Genomic DNA, 22,546 nt, shown 5'->3' with positions numbered 1-22,546 from the left:
ACCTCAGGTTACATACGCTTCAGGTTACGTACACTTCAAGTTACAGACTCCGCTAACCCAGAAATAGTATCTCGGGTTAAGAACTTTGCTTCAGGATGAGAACAGAAATCGGGCTCCAGTGGCAGCAGGAGGCCCCATTAGCTAAAGTGGTGCTTCAGGTTAAGAACTGTTTCAGGTTAAGTACAGACCTCCGGAACGAATTAAGTACTTAACCTGAGGTACCACTGTATAAGCTGTACACTCTCACTCCAGCATGAATTGCCTTGCTGTCAAAAAATATAAAGCGCCCTTGGTGATTATTTCCAGCCAGGATTTGTTAAATAATTCATTTCAGTAATCTCATTTACTTGACTGCATTCAGTTATTGGTATTACTCTGGCTGTTAGAAGTGTAAATCACGCTTATCCAACCAACATCATTCTCATGCAATATTAATATTTGTTAAATGCCATCCGTTCAGTGTATTTCATAACGATGTGGGCAAATTAATACTAGAGACAAACATGCCTCTTCCCTCTCCATTTCTCTCAATACTGGTTTCCCGCAACCTGAATTCTAGCCCTCAGGATTCCACAAGTAAGTCACAGTGCCATAAAAAGACAAACAGCAGTGTGATTTTTCTTGAAGAAATTAAATCAATATAAATATTGCGAGCGGATAAATTCCTTTTGAAGTCAGTTTGTTTACTTTAGTGTTACAATTATATCCCACATTTGTTGTTGTTTGGTCATTTAGTCATGTCCGACTCTTTGTGACCCCATGGACCAGAGCACGCCAGGCACTCCTGTCTTCCACTGCCTCCCGCAGTTTGGTCAAACTCATGTTCATAGCTTCGAGAACACTATCCAACCATCTCATCCTCTGTCATCCCCTTCTCCTTGTGCCCAACATCAGGGTCTTTTCCAGGGAGTCTTCTCTTCTCATGAGGTGGTCAAAGTATTGGAGCCTCAGCTTCAGGATCTGTCCTTCCAGTAAGCACTCAGGGCTGATTTCCTTAAGAATGGATAGGTTTGATCTTCTTGCAGTCCATGGGACTCTCAAGAGTCTCCTCCAGCACTATAATTCAAAAGCATCGATTCTTCGGCGATCAGCCTTCTTTATGGTCCAGCTCTCACTTCCATATCCCACATTTATTTCCTCCAAATAGTTCAGTGGGTAACATTTCATCCTCACAGCAACTGTGTGTTGTAGGTTAGGCTGAGAGAGGGCAACTGACCCAAGGTCATTCAGGGAGATTCATGGCTGACTGAGGATTTGAACCCTGGTCTCCTACGTCCTAGTCTGATTGGGGATTTAGGGAAGAAGAAGAAGAAGAGTTTGGATTTGATATCCTGCTTTATCACTACCCGAAGGAGTCTCAAAGAGGCTAACATTCTCCTTTCCCTTCCTCCCCCACAACAAACACTCTGTGAGGTGAGTGGGGCTGAGAGACTTCAGAGAAGTGTGACTAGCCCAAGGTCACCCAGCAGCTGCATGTGGAGGAGCGGAGACGCGAACCCGGTTCACCAGATTACGAGTCTACCGCTTTTAACCACTACACCACACTGGCTCTCCAGGGCGCAGCCTTAACCGAAGATCCACCAGTGAGTTAGGCTGCAGGAGATCTCTGGCTCAGTCAGCTGAGGCTGCAGTAGTTTAAGTCCCCATCCCTAGCTTACCTGGAGATGCACTGGTGCAAAATGCTCGTCTTGGCTCAGACGGCACTCAGCCAGCCGACCCAAAGCTGACTGGATCGAGCCTGGTGTTAAGTCCCTAGGAAAGCATGTTGGGGACAGGGACAGGCAGGGAAGAGACTTCATAGGGACCCTAACTCTGTTCATCTCAATCATGTGGCCTAGCAGCCCAGCAGAACTTATGCCAGCAAAAAAAGTGGCGCTGTAAGTCACACTCTTAATTTACGGCTTGTTTAAGGCTATTACAGTGGTACCTCGGGTTAAGTATTTAATTCGTTCCGGAGGTCCATTCTTTTTTTTTTTTTTTTTTTTTTTTATAATATTTTTTATTACGTTTCTTTCCAAATTTTATACATTACAAACAAGGAGTTTACAAGAAACCATTTTTTTTTTTTTTAACAAAAATCCCAAATTGAACTTCCCCACCCCTTCCGATTCTGCGTTCTTTATATTAACAATGTCAGCAATTTGTTACCTTATGTCATACCTTATTGTAACTTTTACATGTTATGTATCTATATTCAATATATTATGTCAGAATTTTTATACCTTTAAAATAAACATAACATGTTCAATTTCATATTATCTCCTTTTCTCTTTTATCACTTAGTTTACTATTTACTTAATCATAATTGCTAAAGCGTATCATTTTCAAATCATGCACCGTCTTAAGATTCATACAGTTTGTAATACTTTTGCAAGTAGTCTTTAAACTTTTTCCAGTCCACCTCAATTGTTTCTACATCCAAATCTCGGATTCTGCCGGTGAGTTCAGCTATCTCCATGTAGTCCATCAACTGCGTCTGCCATTCCTCCAGCGTGGGTAAATCTTGTGTCTTCCAGTTCTTTGCGATGAGTATTCTTGCTGCTGTACTAGCATACATAAACAAAGTTCTGTCCTTCTTTAACACTTTCTGGTCTACCATGCCCAGCAGGAAGGCCTCTGGTTTCTTGGGAAAGGTATACCTAAATACCTTTTTCAACTCGTTGTAAATCATTTCCCAGAAAGCCTTAACCTTTGGGCATGTCCACCAGAGGTGAAAGAAAGTCCCCTCTGCTTCCTTACACTTCCAACATTTATTGTCAGACAGGTGATGTATCTTAGCTAACTTGACTGGGGTCATGTACCACCGGTATATCATTTTCATAATGTTTTCCTTCAAGGCCGTACTGGCCGTAAATTTCATTCCGGTGTTCCATAACCTTTCCCAGTCTTCAAACATAATGTTGTGTCCAACATCCTGTGCCCATTTAATCATAGCAGATTTAACTGTCTCATCCTGTAAATTCCACATAAGCAGCAAGTTATACATTCTAGATAACAGCTTTGTCTTTGGTTCTAACAATTCTGTCTCTAGTTTCGACTTTTCCACCTGGAAACCAACTTTTTTGTCCATTTTGAAAACCTCTTGAATTTGAGCATAATGTAGCCAGTCTCGCACCTTATTTTTTAGTTTGTCCTGGCTCTGCAACTTCCAATTGTCTCCAATTTTTTCAGTCAATTCCCAATATTTCGGCCAATAGGCCTCCATATTGGGTCTTTTTCGGGCCTTGGCCTCCACTGGTGATAGCCACCTCGGAGTTTTACTCTCTAGTAAGTCTTTATATTTCATCCAGACTGCAAAAATTGCTTTTCTGACAATGTGGCTTTTAAACAATTTATGTGCTTTAACCTTGTCGTACCATAGGTATGCGTGCCATCCAAAAGCATTATTAAAACCTTCCAGATCTAGGACATCGGTGTTTTCCAACAAAAGCCAATCTTTCAGCCAGCAGAAGGCTGCAGCTTCATAATACAACCTCAAGTCCGGCAGGGCAAACCCCCCTCTTTCTTTCGAATCTGTTAATATTTTAAACTTTATTCGGGGCTTTTTGCCCTGCCAGATAAATCTAGATATATCCTTCTGCCATTTTCCAAAACAATCCACTCTGTCCACGATCTGTAAGGTTTGAAACAAAAATAACATTTTCGGCAACACATTCATTTTTATAGCTGCAATTCTTCCCAACAAGGAAAGTTTCAATCTTGACCAAATTTCTAAATCCTTTTTAACTTCCAACCAACGTTTCTCATAATTATCCTTAAATAAATTCAAATTCTTGGAGGACAAATAGATCCCAAGGTATTTCACTTTTTTAACCACATTCAGTTCTGTTTCTCTCTGAAACCCCTCTGTTTCTGTAATTGTTAAATTTTTGGTCAGAACCTTAGTTTTTTGTTTATTCAACCTAAATCCCGCCACCCGACCAAATTCAGATATAAGTTCGAGAACTCTTTTTGTACTGGATTCTGGCTCCTGCAGTGTCAAAACTAGGTCATCTGCAAAAGCTTTCAGTTTATATTGTTTCACTCCGACCTCTATCCCTTGTACCAACCGGTCCTCTCTGATCATATTCAATAGCACCTCCAGGACTGAAATAAATAACAGAGGGGATAGAGGGCACCCTTGTCGTGTCCCTTTTTCAATTTTAAATTCCTCCGTCACCACATTGTTCACTATTAATTTAGCTTTTTGTTCTGAATAGATTGCATGTAATCCATTCTCAAACCCCCGTCCCACTCCCATCCCCTCCAAGTTCTTCTTCATAAACATCCAAGATATATTGTCAAATGCTTTCTCCGCATCAATAAAGATTAACACCGCCCTTGTGTTCCTGTTAGTCTGCAAAAGTTCTAAAATGTCAATGATGTTTCTAGTGTTCTCATATAAATGTCTACCAGGGAGAAAGCCAGACTTCCGGAGGCGGCGCAAAACCGTGATGGCGGACCTCTTCGAGCTCTGAAGAGGGGCACCGCAGAAAAGGGTTGCTCGCGACGGCGCAGCGGCAACCCATCAAGATAAACCACGGGCAGAGTGAGTCCGTGGCCGTGGGACCCGGCGGGCACCTGGAGCGACCCCGAAATCACAAAAGGAACCCCGTAAGGGGCTCCGGAGTGAAGGAGGGGGAGCGGTGCTGTGGGTTCATCGCTCTTTCTGCGGAGGCGAAGCCGCGCGGCTGTCACGGATGAGCGCTGACCTTTCTTCCAAGAAACATCGGGCTGAAACATCAAACCCGTGAGTAAGGACCTAAGACTTTACAAATTAAATCGGAAAATTTGGCTAAAAACGGGAGACGAGAAAGAGGAAGTCCGTCTTCCGACACTGCTTTCAAGATCAAAGCAGACGGTCTAAAGTGCGGAAAGCGCTGTGAACAGGGAAGCTTTGAAGCTTTAAATCGGGACTTTCGTGCACATTTGAATTTCACTTTTAAAGAATAAATACAGCATAAAATTGACCTGGAGCGGACACCCCAAGGGCAAGGGAAGACTCTAACCCCAAATTCCCGGGTGGCCGGGTAAAGTTGTTTAAACTGCGGAACTGTTGCAAGCTTCCAGATACTTTTGTAACTTTTGAGCTCATCTAGCTGAAGTGGATACAATTGCAGGCACCTTGTTGGAACTTTGTTATATGTTGAAAAGGGCTCTGCAGGACTTTTTTTTTTTTAGCGTGCTGGAACTAATTTGCTTTTAAAATTGTTTTTAAAGTTGGAACAAAGAGACTTTAATTGTGGAAAGTTACCTTCTTCTTACTAAAACTTTGGTGGCACTCCCCCTAGAGGACATTGGGAATACAGAGGCCTGGGAAAGTTTTTTTTGTTTACCTTCTCTCAATAGACTGTTTTTAATTCTGGACTCGCCTTTCCCATGGGATTACAACACTTGACCTTGAACGGTGACTGATGAGTGGCACAGGAAAGACAAGAGCAGCCAAAGCTAAGGAAGCTAAGGAGAAAGAGAAAGCAAAAAAGCAAGCACAGCTTTTGCAAACAACTTTAACTCAGGGACGTAGATTATCAGTTCCAGCTGTGCTTGCGACACAAAAAGTAGAAACCGAAAAGCCTGAAAAATCTGAAGAGGAAGATATGGCAGCAGGAGGAGCTGAGGCAGTACTGAAACAAGTTTTGGAACAACTGTCAGCAATAAATCAAAAAATTGATAACCAATCAACAAAAATTGACCAAGCAACATCCTCGATTCAGAAATTGACAGATCAGGTTTCCCAACATACTCAAGCAATTGAAAAATTGCAAGGAGCAACAGAAGAGAATCGTAAACTGGCAGGGGAAGCCGTTCAAATTGCAACATCAGCTAAAAAAGAAGTCGAGGAAGTTAAAGCGGAAGTCAAGCCTCTTCATAAACAGATAGGGGACCAACAAACCTATCTTTCGTTGGTGGAATTGAAAAATCGCGAGACCAACCTTAGACTAAGGGCAGTCCCAGAAATTGAACAAGAAGATTTGAAAGGACTTTTGACAACAGAGTTTACAAAGTTCTGGGACTTAAAAGAAGAAATTGATTTTAAAATTGTATCGGCTTTTCGGTTGGGAAGATTAGTAAGAAAAGATAGATCCAGAGACTGCTTAATAGCTTTGAGATCAAGGGAGGAGAGAGACAAAATACTAGGCCTACACTTCAAAAACTCAATTGTGATACAAGAGAAAAGGGTGGAAATTTATCGAGATATTCCTAAACAGTTATTGGACTTGAGAGCCACCTACTCAGATTTGGCTAAGTTACTGAGACTCAACACAATTCCTTATAGGTGGGAGTTCCCACAAGGGCTATCATTCACTTACAAACAGAAGAAGGTTAAAATAAGATCACCAGAGGACTTACAAAAGTTCCAGCACGACCACGGAGAAGATCTCCAAAAAGAAGCAGCAGCTAATTGGCCTATACCCAACCCAGGTGGAGCAATACCTGCACCTTCGGAACCAGAGGAGAAAGAAGATACACCGCTCTAGGTGTAGCAGAATAGTTCAGGATGTCTCTGCGGCTACTCAGTTGGAATATAAATGGCGGAAATTCCCCGGAGAAAAGAAGGAGGTTATTTTACATATTGAAGAAAGAACAATTGGACATTATTTGCCTACAAGAAACCCATGTGACCAGGCTCCACAGGAAGGTTTTGGTAAATAAAAGATTAGGCCAAGAATTTATTTCGTCTGACAAAGTAAAGAAAAGAGGAGTGGTGATCTATGCTAAGGAGAGCCTGATACCCAAATTTCTATTTAAGGATGAACAAGGAAGAATTTTGGCAATTGAAATTCAAACCCAAGGAGAAAAAATATTGATATTAGGAATTTATGCCCCAAATGACGGGAAATCAGAATTTTTCAAGAAGCTGCATGAGACGTTGCTGGACTATCTGGACTATGCTAACATCATAATGATGGGAGACATGAATGGAGTGGTGTCTACACATATGGATAAGTCTTACAACCAAAACTTAACATCTGATGGCAGACTGCCCAAAACTTTTTTCGAACTGACTGACAATCTGGATTTGATCGACATATGGAGGACAAAGAACCCCCTAGGTAAAGAAGGAACTTTTTTCTCTGAGGCCCACCTGTCTTGGTCAAGGATCGACCAAATCTGGACCTCCAGGGGGCTGGCACCCAAGACTAAAAAGGTGGAAATCTGCCCAAAAACATGCTCCGACCACAACGCCTTGAAAATAGAACTTAGATTAACTCAACCCGGTTCCTTCAGATGGAGAATGAATGACACACTACTAAGAGATCAAGAGATTGTGAAAAAGGCCCAAAAAACATTAAAGGACTATTTTGAGATAAATCTGAATACTACAGTTGAAAAAAGAACGATCTGGGACGCAAGTAAAGCTGTTATGAGAGGGTTTCTGATACAACAGAATTCAATCAAGAAAAAACTCTGGAACGGAAAGAAGGACAAAATATTGGAGAAAATACACCAAGGAGAAAAAAAACTGAGAACCAAACCAAAGTCCAAGGAGGTGCTGAGAGAAATTAAATTCCACCAAGCAGAATACTCAAAATTGATCAATCAGGAGATTGAATGGAAAATAAAACAGATGAAGCAAAGATCTTTTGAATCAGCAAATAAATGTGGAAAGCTGCTAGCTTGGCAGCTGAAAAAAAGACAAAAGCTAAACACGATAACAAATCTAGAGATTGATGGAAGGACCGTACAGAAACCAGAAGAAATTAGGAGGTGCTTCCACAGATACTTCAAAGAACTGTATGCACAGGGGCCCCAGAAAGAATCAGAGATAGATCAATTTTTAAAGATAAATGGACTATCAAAAATAACTCAAGATAAAAGATCAATCTTGAACTCTATAATAACCACACAGGAAATTGAAGGTGCCATTCAGAATATGCAACTAGGCAAATCTCCAGGCCCGGATGGACTTACCTCCAAATATTACAAGGTTCTGAAGGACTATTTGATACAACCTTTGTTGGAGGTATGTAACCAGATTATGGATGGGAAGAGGGCACCAGAAACGTGGAAAGAAGCCTTCATCACATTGATACCTAAGTCAGAATCTGAAAAGACTCAGCTTAAAAACTACCGTCCCATCTCACTCCTAAATGTGGATTACAAAATATTTGCAGACATTTTGGCAAATAGACTTAAAAAAGTTTTAAATGAAGTAATTCATAAAGACCAAGCTGGCTTTCTCCCCGGAGGTCCATTCTTAACCTGAAACTGTTCTTAACCTGAGGTACCACTTTAGCTAATGGAGCCTCCTGCTGCCACCGCACCGCCGGAGCACGATTTCTGTTCTCATCCTGAAGCAAAGTTCTTAACCCGAAGTACTATTTCTGGGTTAGCGGAGTCTGTAACCTGAAGCCTATGTAACCTGAATCGTATGTAACCCAAGGTACCACTGTATTTTAAGGCTTCCCTCAAAACGGGGTTGGGCTCTCTCGGTTGGCAGTAGCCTTGCTCCCGAATGGGGTTTGGATCTGGCTTACCTTAAAGGTAAAGGGACCCCTGTCCATTAGGTCCAGTCGTGGCCGACTCTGGGGTTGCGGCGCTCATCTCGCTTTATTGGCCAAGGGAGCCGGTGTACAGCTTCCGGTTCATGTGGCCGGCATGTCTAAGCCGCTTCTGGTGAACCAGAGCAGCACACGGAAACACCGTTTACCTTCCCGCCGGAGTGGTACCTATTTATCTACTTGCACTTTGACGTGCTTTCGAACTGCTAGGTTGGCAGGAGCTGGGACCGAAGAACAGTAGCTCACCCCATCGCGGGGATTCGAACCGCCAACCTTCTGATTGGCAAGTCCTGGGCTCTGTGGTTTAACCCACAGTGCCACCCGTGTCCCTCTGACTTACCTTTGGCTGACTTAAATTAAGACAGGGTCATTAAGCTGGCTTCCCATAGTTAGAATTGCTCCTTTAACCATCAGAAATAGCAAAAGATGAGCCTTACAGTTCAGTGTACACTTTCTTAGAAATATGGAACTACTTTTGAATGTGTCTAGGCTCTAGTTTCGCGTATTCTCAGAACTAATCTAGAAGGGCAAAGGAGCATGCATCTGGACTGTGTATACATATTTTAAAAGTAAAGGTAAAGGACCCCTGACAGTTGTCCAGTCGTGAACAACTCTGGGGTTGCGTCGCTCATCTCGCTTTATTGGCCGAGGGAGCTGGTGTACAGCTTCCGGGTCATGTGGCCAGCATGACTAAGCCGCTTCTGGCGAAACCAGAGCAGTGCACGGAAACGCCGTTTACCTTCCCGCCAGAGTGATACCTATTTATCTACTTGCACTTTGACGTGCTTTCGAACTGCTACATTGGCAGGAGCAGGGACAGAGCAACGGGAGCTCACCCCGTCGCGGGGATTCGAACCGTTGACCTTCCGATTGGCAAGACCTAGGCTCTGTGGTTTACACCAAATGTGTTGAATATATGCTGTATGGTAATTTATGGACCTAATATGTATCTAAAGCCATTTGCACATAACAAAATACGTATTTTCTCAAAGTAATTGTTGAACGGAAATACAATTAAGAAGAAGTGATATTTTAGGGAGCAGGCTAGCAGGCAGGGCCCATTATTTACATCACAGGAGCCTACACAACACAAACTACTGTTGCTGTATGTAGGTTTTATTTTATTTGTTTTTTATCTTATGTTTTGGAAATGTACATCCAGGGTTTTTTCCCTTTATTTTTTTGGGGGGCCCCCAAGAGAGTAGGGCCCTAAACTATAGCTTGTTTAGCTTATATGTAAATCCGGCACTGACTTTAGGACACCTGTTGTGGGGAGAATTCAACTGGACTTAACTGTCCAGGGGTCCTTTACTCTTTTGCGGGGGAGAGGAGTGTCTCTGGAGTAATTTTTATATCATTTGACAAAGCAAGTCATCCATTGGACTCTGCATATGTGGCTCAGGATCTGAGCACGAGGGGTTTGAATACATCCTTTGTAAATTCTTGTTCATTTTACTTTGAACAACTCATCCCTGTGCCATAGGACATACTCCTTCAGAATCTTATCAGGTGACCTTGGAGGTTGCCGTTCGTTGTGTGTGGGGGTACACCTTGGGATGTTGGAATGAGTTTCATAATTATTTAGATCTTGGCTACAGTTCAGTTACTTTTCTGAGTTTTGTACATTCATGATTTGATCCAGAAGGCAAATTCACACATGCAATGCTCATATTTTGATCTCCCCCACTGCTTTCCTGCAGGGAGAAATTTAGAGATTTTAATCCTTCTCCACTGACCATGATTTAAAATAATACATACAAATAGAATCTACTGGCAAACTTGTTGTTTCTTCACTGTTTGTTTGCAAGTTACTTTGTTTCTAAAGCAGCTATATATTTCACATGGAAGTCATTTTAGTTTTATGTTTTCCTAAAGAAATCTACTTTAGATAAGTAATGGTTGTGAAAAGATAACATTATTTAAAAAAAAACATGTTGGTAAATTTTCCAGAAACTCATAGCATCAAATTTTAATGTATATAAACATTTTTATGTCCATACATTTGAATTCTAATAGATCTTTTGAAGGAAGCACGAAGATCTATTAGAATTGAAATGTATGGACATCATAAAATTGTCTCAATTTAGCAAAGAATTGGGCAATTAAAGGCCAAAATTGTGGGTATGGGTTATTGAAGAATAGCCTGGGTATGAAAATAGCTTTTCCATATAGCATTATATTAAGATCAATATGTACTGCTATACTTCAGTACTTCGGAACATTGTTAAGGATAACTGCTATGCTTAGTGTATTTTTGGTATTTGGGATGATAAAGTGTGTCATACTTCAAAGAAACCAGTTAAATTGCTTTTTTGGTACAAGGACATGCCCTTGTGTGCAATTTTAATTTATTTATTTTTTTGGGTGGGGGGAAATATATGACAACAACATTTCAATTAGAAACCTTTTCATAGCTGAAAGTGTAATCACACTTTTTTCAAGGTAAATTACAAAATACAATTCCATCCTTCCTCAGTTCAATCAAATGCTATTTGATGTTTTGGGACTTCATTTGCTTGAGGATCTTAAAAATAATTAAATTATTAAGTAAAAAAGAAAAAAGAAAAGAATGCTTCTGTGGAACCTTTCAAAACTTTTGCAACCAAGCTTTGAGTAAGCAGTAGTGCAGTAGCTGAACTGTATACAACTAATATACATAATCTACTGCAGGCTTCCTCAGCCTCGGCCCTCCAGATGTTTTAGGCCTACAACTCTCATGATCCCTAGCTAGCAGGACCAGTGGTCAGGGATGATGGGAACTGTAGTCTCAAAACATCTGGAGGGCTGAGGTTGAGGAAGCCTAAACTACTGTGAACTGTATAACTGTGATTCAGCTTCTTCTTTGCCTTGACAGAATGTTTCCCCGTTAAGAGTCAGGGCAAAGCTTTTGTCTACAATGACTGAACCAAGCTAGCAGTGTTGGTCAGTGGAAGAGAAGAAAGGAAGTAAACATCTACTCTGGCAGCTCCAAACTTCCATTAGTCTTGACTCAGCCCTCCAGATGTTTTGGGACTACAATTCCCATCACCCTGACCACTGGTCCTATTAGCTAGGGATGATGGGAGTTGTAGTCCCAAAACATCTGGAGGGCCGAGTTTGCCTATGCCTGGTCTTGACATTAAGTACGGCACTAATGTGAAGATTTCACACTGGATGAAACCAAGAAATTGCAACTCCATTGCAAATTCTATTTCCATGTGAGCCCTCTCTTGGCAGACTGACCAATTGCATTATGTTCATGACCTGGTGCAGGTGTTGGAAGAACTACTACACTCATCAGTGGTAGAGTCATAAGTAGAGGCAGGGAAGGAATTCAATTCAGTTTGCATTTAAAGTGGAACCTACCTAACTTGCAGTTAGGTTGGCAGTTCGAATCCCCACGACGGGGTGAGCTCCCGTTGTTCAGTCCCTGCTCCTGCCAACCTAGCAGTTCGAAAGCACGTCAAAGTGCAAGTAGATAAATAGGTACCGCTCCGGCGGAAAGGTAAATGGTGTTTCCATGCACTGCTCTGGTTCACCAGAAGCGGCTTAGTCATGCTGGCCACATGACCCGGAAGCTGTCTGCGGACAAACGCCGGCTCGCTCGGACAGTAAAGCATGATGAGGGCAACCCCAGAGTCATCCGCAACTGGACTTAGCGGTCAGCAGTCCCTTTACCTTTAAGCTACTGAAGGTAATGGGACCCTTTATATGTCCAGCTGTCCTTTGTCTCCAGCAAATGGTTGTTTTTTGTGTTGAGTATATGCAATATGGTAATTTATGGGCCTAATAGGTATCTAAAGCCATTTGCACATAACAAAATATGTATTTTATCAAAGTAATTGCTGAAAAGTCCATGCAGAATGCAAAGTCCATGCAGAATGTAGGCACCCTATCTATAGAAATGAGCAAACTGGTGATATTTTAGGGAGCAGGCTAGCAGGCGGGGGCCCATTGCTTACATCATAGGAGCCTATACAACACAAAACACTGTTGCTGTATGTAGGTTTTATTTTATTTGTTTTTTATCTTATATTTTGGAAATGTACATCCAGGTTTTTTTCCTTTAAGTTTTTTGGGGCCCCCAAGAGAGTGGAGCCCTAAGTTAAAACTTGTTTAGCTTATACGTAAATCCGGCACTGCCCTTACACATTTGTGGAGGCATGTATGAACCTTTCAACAGGCATTATCCAGTGAGTTTCTATATCATTCGAGCAACCACACTCCACAGAGTATTCTGAATAGCAACAGCCCTACAGTGGTACTTGGAAGATGCAACATCCCTGAAACGCCAGTGCTTCTTTGCAAGATGTCTTGACAGTTGTGCATTTGTTTTGCTATAAACTGCTAATATAGAAAAAGCCCCCCAAATGGCTGTAATGGCATTTGAAAATGGATGAGTCAATAGCAGTGCAGGTGCAGGATTTATTTATTTTTTTGAAAAGAATCTGGTATAGAAAGGTTTTAGATTTAACAAAACAAATTCCCATCTGGAATTGTGAGGATTTAATTCACAAACAAACTGATCTCTAATTTTATTTGTACATCTATGGGTAATATATATTCATTACTGGTCAAGAGCAGTAATTTGCCAGAACAGGAAGCCCTTAACGCCATAATTCCCAGATGGGCTCCCTCCATACATTTATAAATCTGATGGTCGCCATAAGAACCATTATGACAGAGAAAACACAGCACAGGGAAGCCGCCTCCAGCTCAAGAATCACAGGCACATGGTGTCAGTGTGCTGAAAAACAGAGATGACTGGGGTGTAAAGCACAGAAGGACTGCCTTGCTTTAGAGACAAATTTACAGATACAGGGACAGAAATCATGGGATTCCATAGTAAAGTCCTAATAATTTCATATGCTGTGCAATGCCCAGAACATTTTAAATGGTTGATGATATTTTTAAAAAATATTTTTTATTAACCGACCAATCAAATCAAATCACATAAATTCCAGATTACAAAGCCGAATTTTAAATTTTTGTTGGGGGTACCCATATTTCAAGTTCCGAAGGGGATCCAATCATCTTCTTGCTGCTGCTTTAATGTCCACAAATCTGTCCAAATAATGTTCACAATTCTATCCCACCCTTTCTTGTTGTTTTCCACATCTCTTCTTGTTATTTTCATATATTTTTCCTTTCTCTTTGTGACCTCTGATAGTCTCCACAAGCGGGTTGGAACAAATTGTAATCCTGTGTGGGTTTTTTCCGTTCGTCCAAGAGTCATATTCAGAGAGCTTCCGTATATCATCACTTCCATAAAGAAAAACACTCTTACCGTCATTAATCTTCACAGGTCTGTGTCTCCCTTTCTCAGTCCTCTGAGGAGGTTCGCCAGGAATCCAGTATGAAAACAAATCCATAGCTTCCTCCTCCCGGTCGTCAATCTTTTGACAGAACCTGCCAACATGGCGACTCTGTTTTTATTGCTGCGCCATTCCAAAAGCCCTTGTTCTTTTCTCGATCTCCATAAGGCATACTTTTGGTTAATAATTCATTTCCACACAGTTTTTAATCATCCTGCTTACGTCAGTTATGCAACCATTCTTTTTGGGGGAGGGGTTATTGGTTAATCACATAGAAGAAAAGAAAAAAGTCCCCCCCCCATCCAGTCCCGCTGCCGGCATACCGAACCTTTGATGTATCTTCTTCATGATATATTTCCTGTTGAGTCCGAACCCGTCGCTCTACTTTCACAGAGGTCTCTTCAATTAGCAGTCCACACTCCCATTCTTCACTTGAAATATGTGCATTTGCTTCTTTCTAATTGTTTATTTCAAATTGCTGCAGCCAGTGCGCGATCAGAGACAGCGTCCAGGAGAGCCGGAGCCCACACAAGGGCTTTGTGCCAAGTGCCCTCACCCCCCTTCTTTCGAATCCGGGGGTGATTTATGGGCACAGCAGGCAAGGCAGTGTTCCCCATTCCCTTGGGGCAACAAGGGAGGCTGCATACTCCCTTAATTACCTTGTGTGAGCCGGAGAGATAGTATTGTCCGCCATCTTCCAATGCGCCCCTAGCGGCCCCCCAAATGGTTGATGATATTAATAGTGGGTAATATCATCAACCATTACCATCAACCATCAAAAGAGAGTCACTTTTGACCATAGTATGCTGCAGGCAATAATAATAATAATAATAATAATAATAATAATAATAATAATAATAATAATAATAATAATAATTGAATAATAAAACGAAGGGGGGAAATCCCTCCAATGTAAGTTTCATTCACCAGCCTTCCAACCTACCACAAGTAGCCAGGAAATTTCAAAGCAGCAATAAATCTTGCAAGCGGCTTGCTGCGACTCCCAGCAATTAGCGCTCGCTGAACTCAGAGCCACGTACCTCATCAATCAATGAGACAGTCCTCCAATAGGCACACAACCATCTCTGGATCTCTGGGCCCATAACCATTGTCGGAACACACAGGGAAGGGCATCACACAGCCCCCTCACTGAGACAGACTTCCCCGGGCATCTTCCTCTGGAGCGCAACCCAGGATGCTCATAACTCTGCAGTCCCGGTGCACAGCAGTGACATGTATCCAAAGATACATGCACACTCAAACAGCAGAGTAAAGCAGGAAGCTCAGTCTATGAGGTGTGACATCTAAGTAATTTATTAAGTGATATATACAGGACAAAGCAGGGACGCGGGTGGCACTGTGGGTTAAACTACAGAGCCTAGGACTTGCCAATCAGAAGGTTGGTGGTTCGAATCCCCATGACGGGGTGAGCTCCCGTTACTCTGTCCCAGCTCCTGCCACCCTAGCAGTTCGAAAGCACGTCAAAGTACAAGTAGATAAATAGGTACCACTCTGGCAGGAAGGTAAATGGCGTTTCCATGCGCTGCTCTGGTTCGCCAGAAGCAGCTTAGTCATGCTGGCCACATGACCCGGAAGCTGTACGCTGGCTCCCTCGGCCAATAAAGCGAGATGAGCACCGCAAAGCTAGAGTCGGTCACAACTGGACCTAATGGTCAGGGGTCCCTTTACCTTTACAGGACAAAGCAACCATGGTGTCCTCTCACATCTTCTCCAAGAGAGAGAGAGAAAGTACAAAAGTACAATCCAACAGAAAAGATAGAACTGGCTTCCATTTCCCACACTTCCCAAGCACGGAATGTAAACACAGACATGTGATGTAACAATAACACATCCAGCAACTGGAGAGAATGAAAATGCTGACAGTTCTTGCGACTTCTGGGCTAACGGGTTAGTTGTTTACTGGCAGCTGTATTCCCTGGAGTCAGCGGTGGAGGAAGCCGCTTGGGCTCCTGGGGCGGCACACCCAGGGGCTGGGCCAGCCTCCCATAGGGGTGGGGTGCACCGCGGGGCCTCCGGAATCTGCCTGCCTCCACCCACTCAACCGCCCCACAGCTGGGAGGGATGCAGCGGGTGGACAATTTGGGCAGCGTGGAACCTGCGCTGCCCAAGTCACAGCGTCACTCCCAGAAGAGACGTGTGGCTCGGGCGCGCTGCAGGCCCCGCAGTGAGTGCCGCCCGACATTTTGTCCTCCCCCTCAGTGGTGACACCTGGAGTGGACCAACCCACACCCCTTCCTCCACCCCTGCCTGGGGTGTCTTCACTACAGATTTAAAGGAGCTTAAATATCCCATCTCCAGTGTGGTGTAGTGGTTAAGAGCAGTAGACTCGTAATCTGGTGAACTGGGTTTGATTCCCCGCTCCTCCACATGCAGCTGCTGGGTGACCTTGGGCTAGTCACACTTCTCTGAAGTCTCTCAGCCCCACTCACCTCACAGAGTGTTTTTTGTGGGGGAGGAAGGGAAAGGAGAATGTTAGCCGCTTTGACTCCTTCGGGTAGTGATAAAGCGGAATATCAAATCCAAAGTTGTCTTCTTCTTCCAGCTACAGGAGAGCTTTGCATCTGCTGCACATCACAGTCTCCATTTAAACCAAGCCTATACTCCCAAGAGATCAGGTCTATACCCCACAAAACCAAATGTAATAAAAAGGTCTAAGAAGTTTACATAAAAATTATTCAAAAACAATGATTTTCAGTTTTTAAAAATCCTAAAGACCAGAACAGTGTACCATAAATGAAACTGAGCAATGTAAATAATTTGTTTAAAAGTGTTTTCACAAGGTAGAATGTTTGAAAACTACCATGCTATGCCATGTATGAGATAATGTGTCTATAACTATGCTAAGAGCAATAATCAGAAAACAAAATCCACTCTAGAATATGAAGAGAAACTCCTTGTGTGAAAGTTATTTTCACTCAAGGTATCATTTAGTGTTTTCAGTTATATTTTTGACGTTGCTTTCCTTTCTCTGGACTGACTGCAAGTGCTTATAAAACAGGGTGACTCAACTTTAGGAATGAATTTGTACGTAGAAAACCTGGTTAACATATGGCCAGCTATTCCAAAAGGTTTATTATGAAACTACCATCCAACATGTATTCATATACATTTGTTTCCTTTAGCTATATGTACAAATACAAAAATAATAATTTGAAATTTACTATGTGCAGACCAGACATTCTGAGTAAAGTATGATAGTCTGGGAATGTAAGGAGAGGATTCAGTTTAGTCCTGCTGTGATACTGAGGAAGATAAATCGCACAGAATGTCACCACCCACTAGACCGCTTCCTTAAACAACTGAGACGCTTTGTGTTGCTTCCTTTTCATCATGTAGCACAACGTACTTCATTAAAACAAAATAAATTTAGCATGTCAATGAGGAAAGAGCGCTGAAAGAAAGAATATGTCTTTCTTTATCCAAGGCAGATGACAGATGGCTTCATCTGAAAGCTTCACGTTTGGGCTGAAACATTCTTGAGAAAATGTCTCTCCAGAACAAAAGCATAGAGAACTGAAGCCCAACTCATTTCCTTTTCTTTATATTTTTGTGTATATAAGCAGACTGCTCCATTTACAAACTTTATGTTGCATAGACACAAGCAGAAAACATATTTGATGGCTTTGAACAATGGGGCAGCTTCAGGAGACGCTGGTGGTTTTAAACCATGTGATTGGTGGCTAGGTGTAACTTTTGAGCATGCTCCAAGGTGAGGCATGAGTCAGTGAGAACAGCAACAGGTAGAATGCTCCTATGGTTGAGTTGCCTCACAGGCCCGTACACCTGAAGGAACCTTCTGCCATCTTTGAATAACATACAGTGGTACCTCGGGTTATGAACTTAATTCGTTCTGGAGGTCCGTTCTTAACCCGAAACCGTTCTTAACCTGAGGTATCACTTTAGTTAATGGGGCCTCCTGCTGCCGCTGCACTGCCACCACACGATTTCCATTCTCATCCTGAGGCAAAGTTCTCAACCCGAGAGGTACTACCGGGTTAGCGGAGTTTGTAACCCGAAGCGTTTGTAACCCGAGGTACCACTGTACTTGTGAAGAACAAACAATTCCAGCACTGTCATAACTTGCTTTATGCTGATTAAAATTATATTCTAAACATGATTTCATTCCTCCTCCCCCCTCCCAAATACTAAATCTGGTTTTGTATTTCACTCTTACCTCTTAGGCATTGGATTGGGTGTCGCCGTTAGGGAATATGGAAATCTCTCCAATCTGGATAAATTTTACTTTGCCTTTCCGGGAGAAGTTCTGATGAGGATGCTGAAGCTAATCATATTGCCATTAATTATATCAAGTATGATAACAGGTAAGACCAAATATATATATATATTCTTATTTCTGTAAATAAAATCTGTTTGGTTAAAAAATAACATTAAGCATTTAAAACTTTACTTCCACGACTTTCAAATGTAACATTTCTCAAGTCTTACACTGATGCTATTTTAAGAATATAATGTAATAATTATTTATTATTTATTATTTATCCCCCGCCCATCTGGCTGGGTTTCCCCAACCACCCTGGGCGGCTCCCAACAGAATATTAAAAACACAATAAAACACCAATCATTAAAAACTTCCCTAAACAGGGTTGCCTTCAGATGTCTTCTAAAAGTCAGATAGTTGTTTATCTCATTGACATCTGATGGGAGGCTGTTCCACAGGGTGCCACCACCGAGAAGGTTCTCTGCCTGGTTCCCTGTAATATCAAAGCATTTCCTTCACCTCCTATCTAGATTATTGTTCCTTAACAGGTTTTAGGAAGCTCAAACTTTGAAATTTACACAACTGTAGAGCAGGTTCTCAGCTCAGGGTTTCTCCTGAGGGCTCTTGTCTTTTGCCAGTTACATGCAGCTGCTTCACCAACTGCAACGAGTTCTCAACAGGGATAGCCTAACCATGCTCTGATAACCTCCCAAATTGGATTTCCGGGGGTGAGGGGAAGAGTACCTAATCCCCTATCAATTTTCTCATCCTCTAAAATCATCTTATGAGATCCTCCTTCACGCAAACTCCTTGCCTAAGTTGGGGTGGTCAGAGGGAGGACCTTGTCAGACATGGCTCCCCAGTTATAAAATACCCTCCAGAGGAGACACACCTGGCCACCAGTGCTGTTATATTGTATGTACCAAGCAAAACTCTGGTTTTGCTTCCGGAAGGAAGAGCTGGGAGTGTTGTTCCTTCCAAGTGGAAATCAGATGTATTGTGCTGTTTCAGAGTAACAACAAACCTTTGAGAAGTGAATACATTTTAGAGCTCCGGGATGCAGGTGGCGCTGTGGGTTAAACCACAGAGCCAGGACTTGCCAATCACAAGGTCGGCGGCTCAAATCCCCATGACGGGGTAGGCTCCCGTTGCTTGGTTGCTGCTCCTGCCAACCTAGCAGTACGAAAGCAAGTCAAAGTGCAAATAGATAAATAGGTACCATTCCAGCGGGAAGGTAAACGGCATTTCTGTGCGCTGCTCTGGTTCGCCAGAAGCAGCTTCATCATGCTGGCCACATGACCCGGAAGCTGTACGCCAGCTCCCTCAGCCAATAAAGTGAGATGAGCGCCACAACCCCAGAGTTGGCCACGACAGGACCTAATGGTCAGGGGTCCCTTTACCTTTAGTCAGAAGGCATAAATTGAAAGTAAATCATCCAGTAAGCTTAAAGAACCATCCTGTTAAGGCACAAGACAGCATATCCTAAATGCTAGCGCCTTGTGATGACAAGCACACACCCCAAACTGTACCCTGGCATGTCCCCTTTTTGTCCCTAATGACGCTGAAGTTCTGCATTAGGCCTGCATTAGATTAGAGGAAACCTAATACAGTCATACCTTGGTTTTTGAACAGCTTAGTTCTCAAACGTTTTGGCTCCCAAACGCTGCAAACCCGGAAGTGACAAAACCCGGTTTGCGAACCATTTTTGGAAGCTGAGCGTCCAACAGGGCTTCCACGGCTTCCGATTGGCTGCAGGAGCTTCCTGCAGCCAATCAGAAGCCGCGCTTTGGTTTCCGAACGTTTTGGAAGTTGAATGGACTTCCGGAACGGATTCCATTCGATTTCCAAGGTATGACTGTACTGGATCTCACTCTCTGAAGCTGGAAGGGGATATCCAATATATCCTATGGGCCCAACACTCCTTCCCAGGGACCATCGGATTACATGCTCAGAAAGCAAAAACAAAAATGTATGCCATATTAATTATACATGAAGTGAACATCCAAAAGTGTTTAAACTTTTTTTATGGGGGAGGTACCTAATAAAGGTGCACTTAACATGATTTAAATGTTTTATTCACAGAAATCCCAAGTTTTGCTTGAATGTTTTTTTTTTAAAAAAATGGATACTTGTAAATATTTTAAAATATGACAACTCAGTAATGTACACTTCTGGTCTACTATTTAGGCTTCAGGTGGGGAAATTAAGAAGCTGGAAATTGCCGACATGTTAATTTTTGCTTACGTGAAGAGCTGTATACATGAATAAGTGTGCTTCTTACAGATAATCATCTGATAATGTTACTTACAAATTTGATGTTGGAACCGACTAGTTTTGTATCCATTTCCAGTTGTCCAGTCCGGCAACATCTGCAGGGCACCCTGCTAGATACCTCTGCAAGAAAGTAGCTGTGGCTTTGCGGTGTGAGATATTTGAGACGTCTTAGTAGGGATGTGTAAATAGGCAGAAGTTTGCATATTCTGAATTATTAAAAATGTCACAAGGAAAGGAAGAAAAGTGTTCTGATCATTGGTGTGAAGTGGAAGGAAATGACTGTGATGAAGGGCATTGTTTGCCAAGCAGGACAAAGACTGGTGCTAAATGGAATGCTCGTCTTTTCAAGCTAATTAGGACAGCTGAAAGGTAAAAGGACCCCTGGACGGTTAAGTCCAATCAAAGGTGACTATGAGGTTGCGGCGCTCATCTCGCTTTCAGGCTGAGGGAGCCGGCGTTTGTCCGCAGACAGCATTCTTGGTCATGTGGCCAGCATGACTAAACCGCTACTGGTGCACTGACGAGTGCCAGAGCGCACGGAAACACCATTTACCTTCCTGCCACAGCTGTACCTATTTATCTACTTGCACTGGCATGCTTTCAAACTGCTAGGTTGGCAGGAGCTGGGACAGAGCAACAGGAGCTCATCCCGTCGTGCAGATTCGAACCGCCAACCTTCTGATCGGCAAGCCCAAGAGGCTCGGTGGTTTAGACAAAAGCGCCACCCTCATCCCTCAAATTCAGAACTTAACAATCATAGAATCACAAAACTGTAGAGTTGGGTGAAGTGAAGGACATGAGGCAGGAGTTGGTAATGCAGATGAGCTGTGCATAAGCAAGCTGCCAGCTAGCTCTGCCGAGGCTCTTTTTATTAGCACAATATGCAAAACCAATCAGATACATTTTGGACTGTGCCCTTTACACATCTTCCAATCATGCGATTGTGGGGTGGTACAAAGTTATTTAGGCACCTGTTTCCACCGCGTCATTTCCCCCTTGAACAATGTATAACGAAGGAGACAAAGGTCACAGACAGAGCACGGCACACCACTGAGAAAGCCAAAGGTTAGATAGAGGGCATGATGTTCAGACAGCTGTGGCTTGTCTGCGGATGGAAGTGTGCTCCACATCCGGTGGTCATTCCTTTAGTTTTATAGTTTTGGTGGCCCTTGATCTGGACACTAGACTTCTCTTGATGCAGTCTCTAGAATTGCATTAGCTTTTCTTTTCTTTTTTTGGTGCTGCATCACACTGTTTACTCATATTAAGCTTGTGGTCCACTAAGACCTCTAGATCCTTTCATATGCACTACTATCAAGCCAGATGCCCTCACAAATCCTTCTGTAAGTCAAGATTCCCTCTTGTTCTGACAGTCATCAGATGAGAGTTAAAGGAGGAAATGGGTCGTGTTTCATAGAAGACATGTGTAAATCCTCACAATCTTCTGGGAAGACAATGATTGTCTTAGTCTGAAATTTGCAAGCTGGTTGTGATGCAGTTTTCAAAGAGATGGTAATGTGTTTGTTCTGTAATGTAGGCAAACTAGAATTTTCCCCTCATATTAGGTTATGTGAGTTGATCAGTTACACATCATGTGCAACCTAGTTTGTGTGCATGCGGCTTTTGAATTCCAGATCATCCAAATCATTCTGGTGACACGTTCACAAAGCACAACCACATTTTACGTAGCAACCTGCTTTGCCGAACTGTACACCGAAGTGGTTGTGTGAATCAGTTCTTAATGCACGTGCTCTTCCAGCAGAGCTCATTTTAATGTTTGATCGCGCTTGGTTAAGTAGTAACCACACTCTTCAATAGCGTGGCATGTGTGCTTGAGGTCATGTATTTTGTCTCCGCAGTCTATATCTCGTGCAAGCACAACAAGCACCTATTGTCTGCCTCGGGAACTGGCCAAGTATGCAGTATGAAATCAATCTCTGTAGAGAGAGGATTTATGGTTTGATCATCAAATAGAGCAGTGTTGGCACAGGCAGTTAAAACAGGCCAGGCTTTTTTGCTGATCCTCTTTAATGACCAATTTATTGTGTGGGCTAAATGGAATGGAGGAAGAAATAGATTCTGTCAGTTTCCCTCTAATAGCTAGGTGACTTGTTCGGGCCTTGCTAGAAGCTCTGAGAAAGGGAGGAGTATTGCTGATTCACACTCAGTGATGACTTTCAGATTTCGTCAGTGGCTAATTTCTGAAAGAGAACTGCTTTGAGTTCAAGCCTGCCTGAAAGGCACACCCTTTGATC

At 42.6% G+C, this 22,546-nt stretch overlaps 1 protein-coding gene across 1 annotated transcript in view; it reads left to right on the top strand.

The window, feature by feature from the left end:
- The window catches only part of SLC1A1 (solute carrier family 1 member 1), a 45,617-nt gene that overhangs the window by 1,918 nt on the left and 21,153 nt on the right, over positions 1–22,546 (top strand). Inside the window, exon 2 of the mRNA XM_053371133.1 lies at positions 17,980–18,120. Within this exon, the coding sequence (XP_053227108.1) occupies positions 17,980–18,120 (141 nt within the window). The remainder of the gene's footprint in view (positions 1–17,979; positions 18,121–22,546) is intronic.

This window comes from Podarcis raffonei, chromosome 17 (genome assembly GCF_027172205.1).
Source record: "Podarcis raffonei isolate rPodRaf1 chromosome 17, rPodRaf1.pri, whole genome shotgun sequence".
Classification (NCBI taxonomy): Eukaryota; Metazoa; Chordata; class Lepidosauria; order Squamata; family Lacertidae; genus Podarcis; species Podarcis raffonei.
This window is presented reverse-complemented; position numbering and strand designations above follow the sequence as displayed.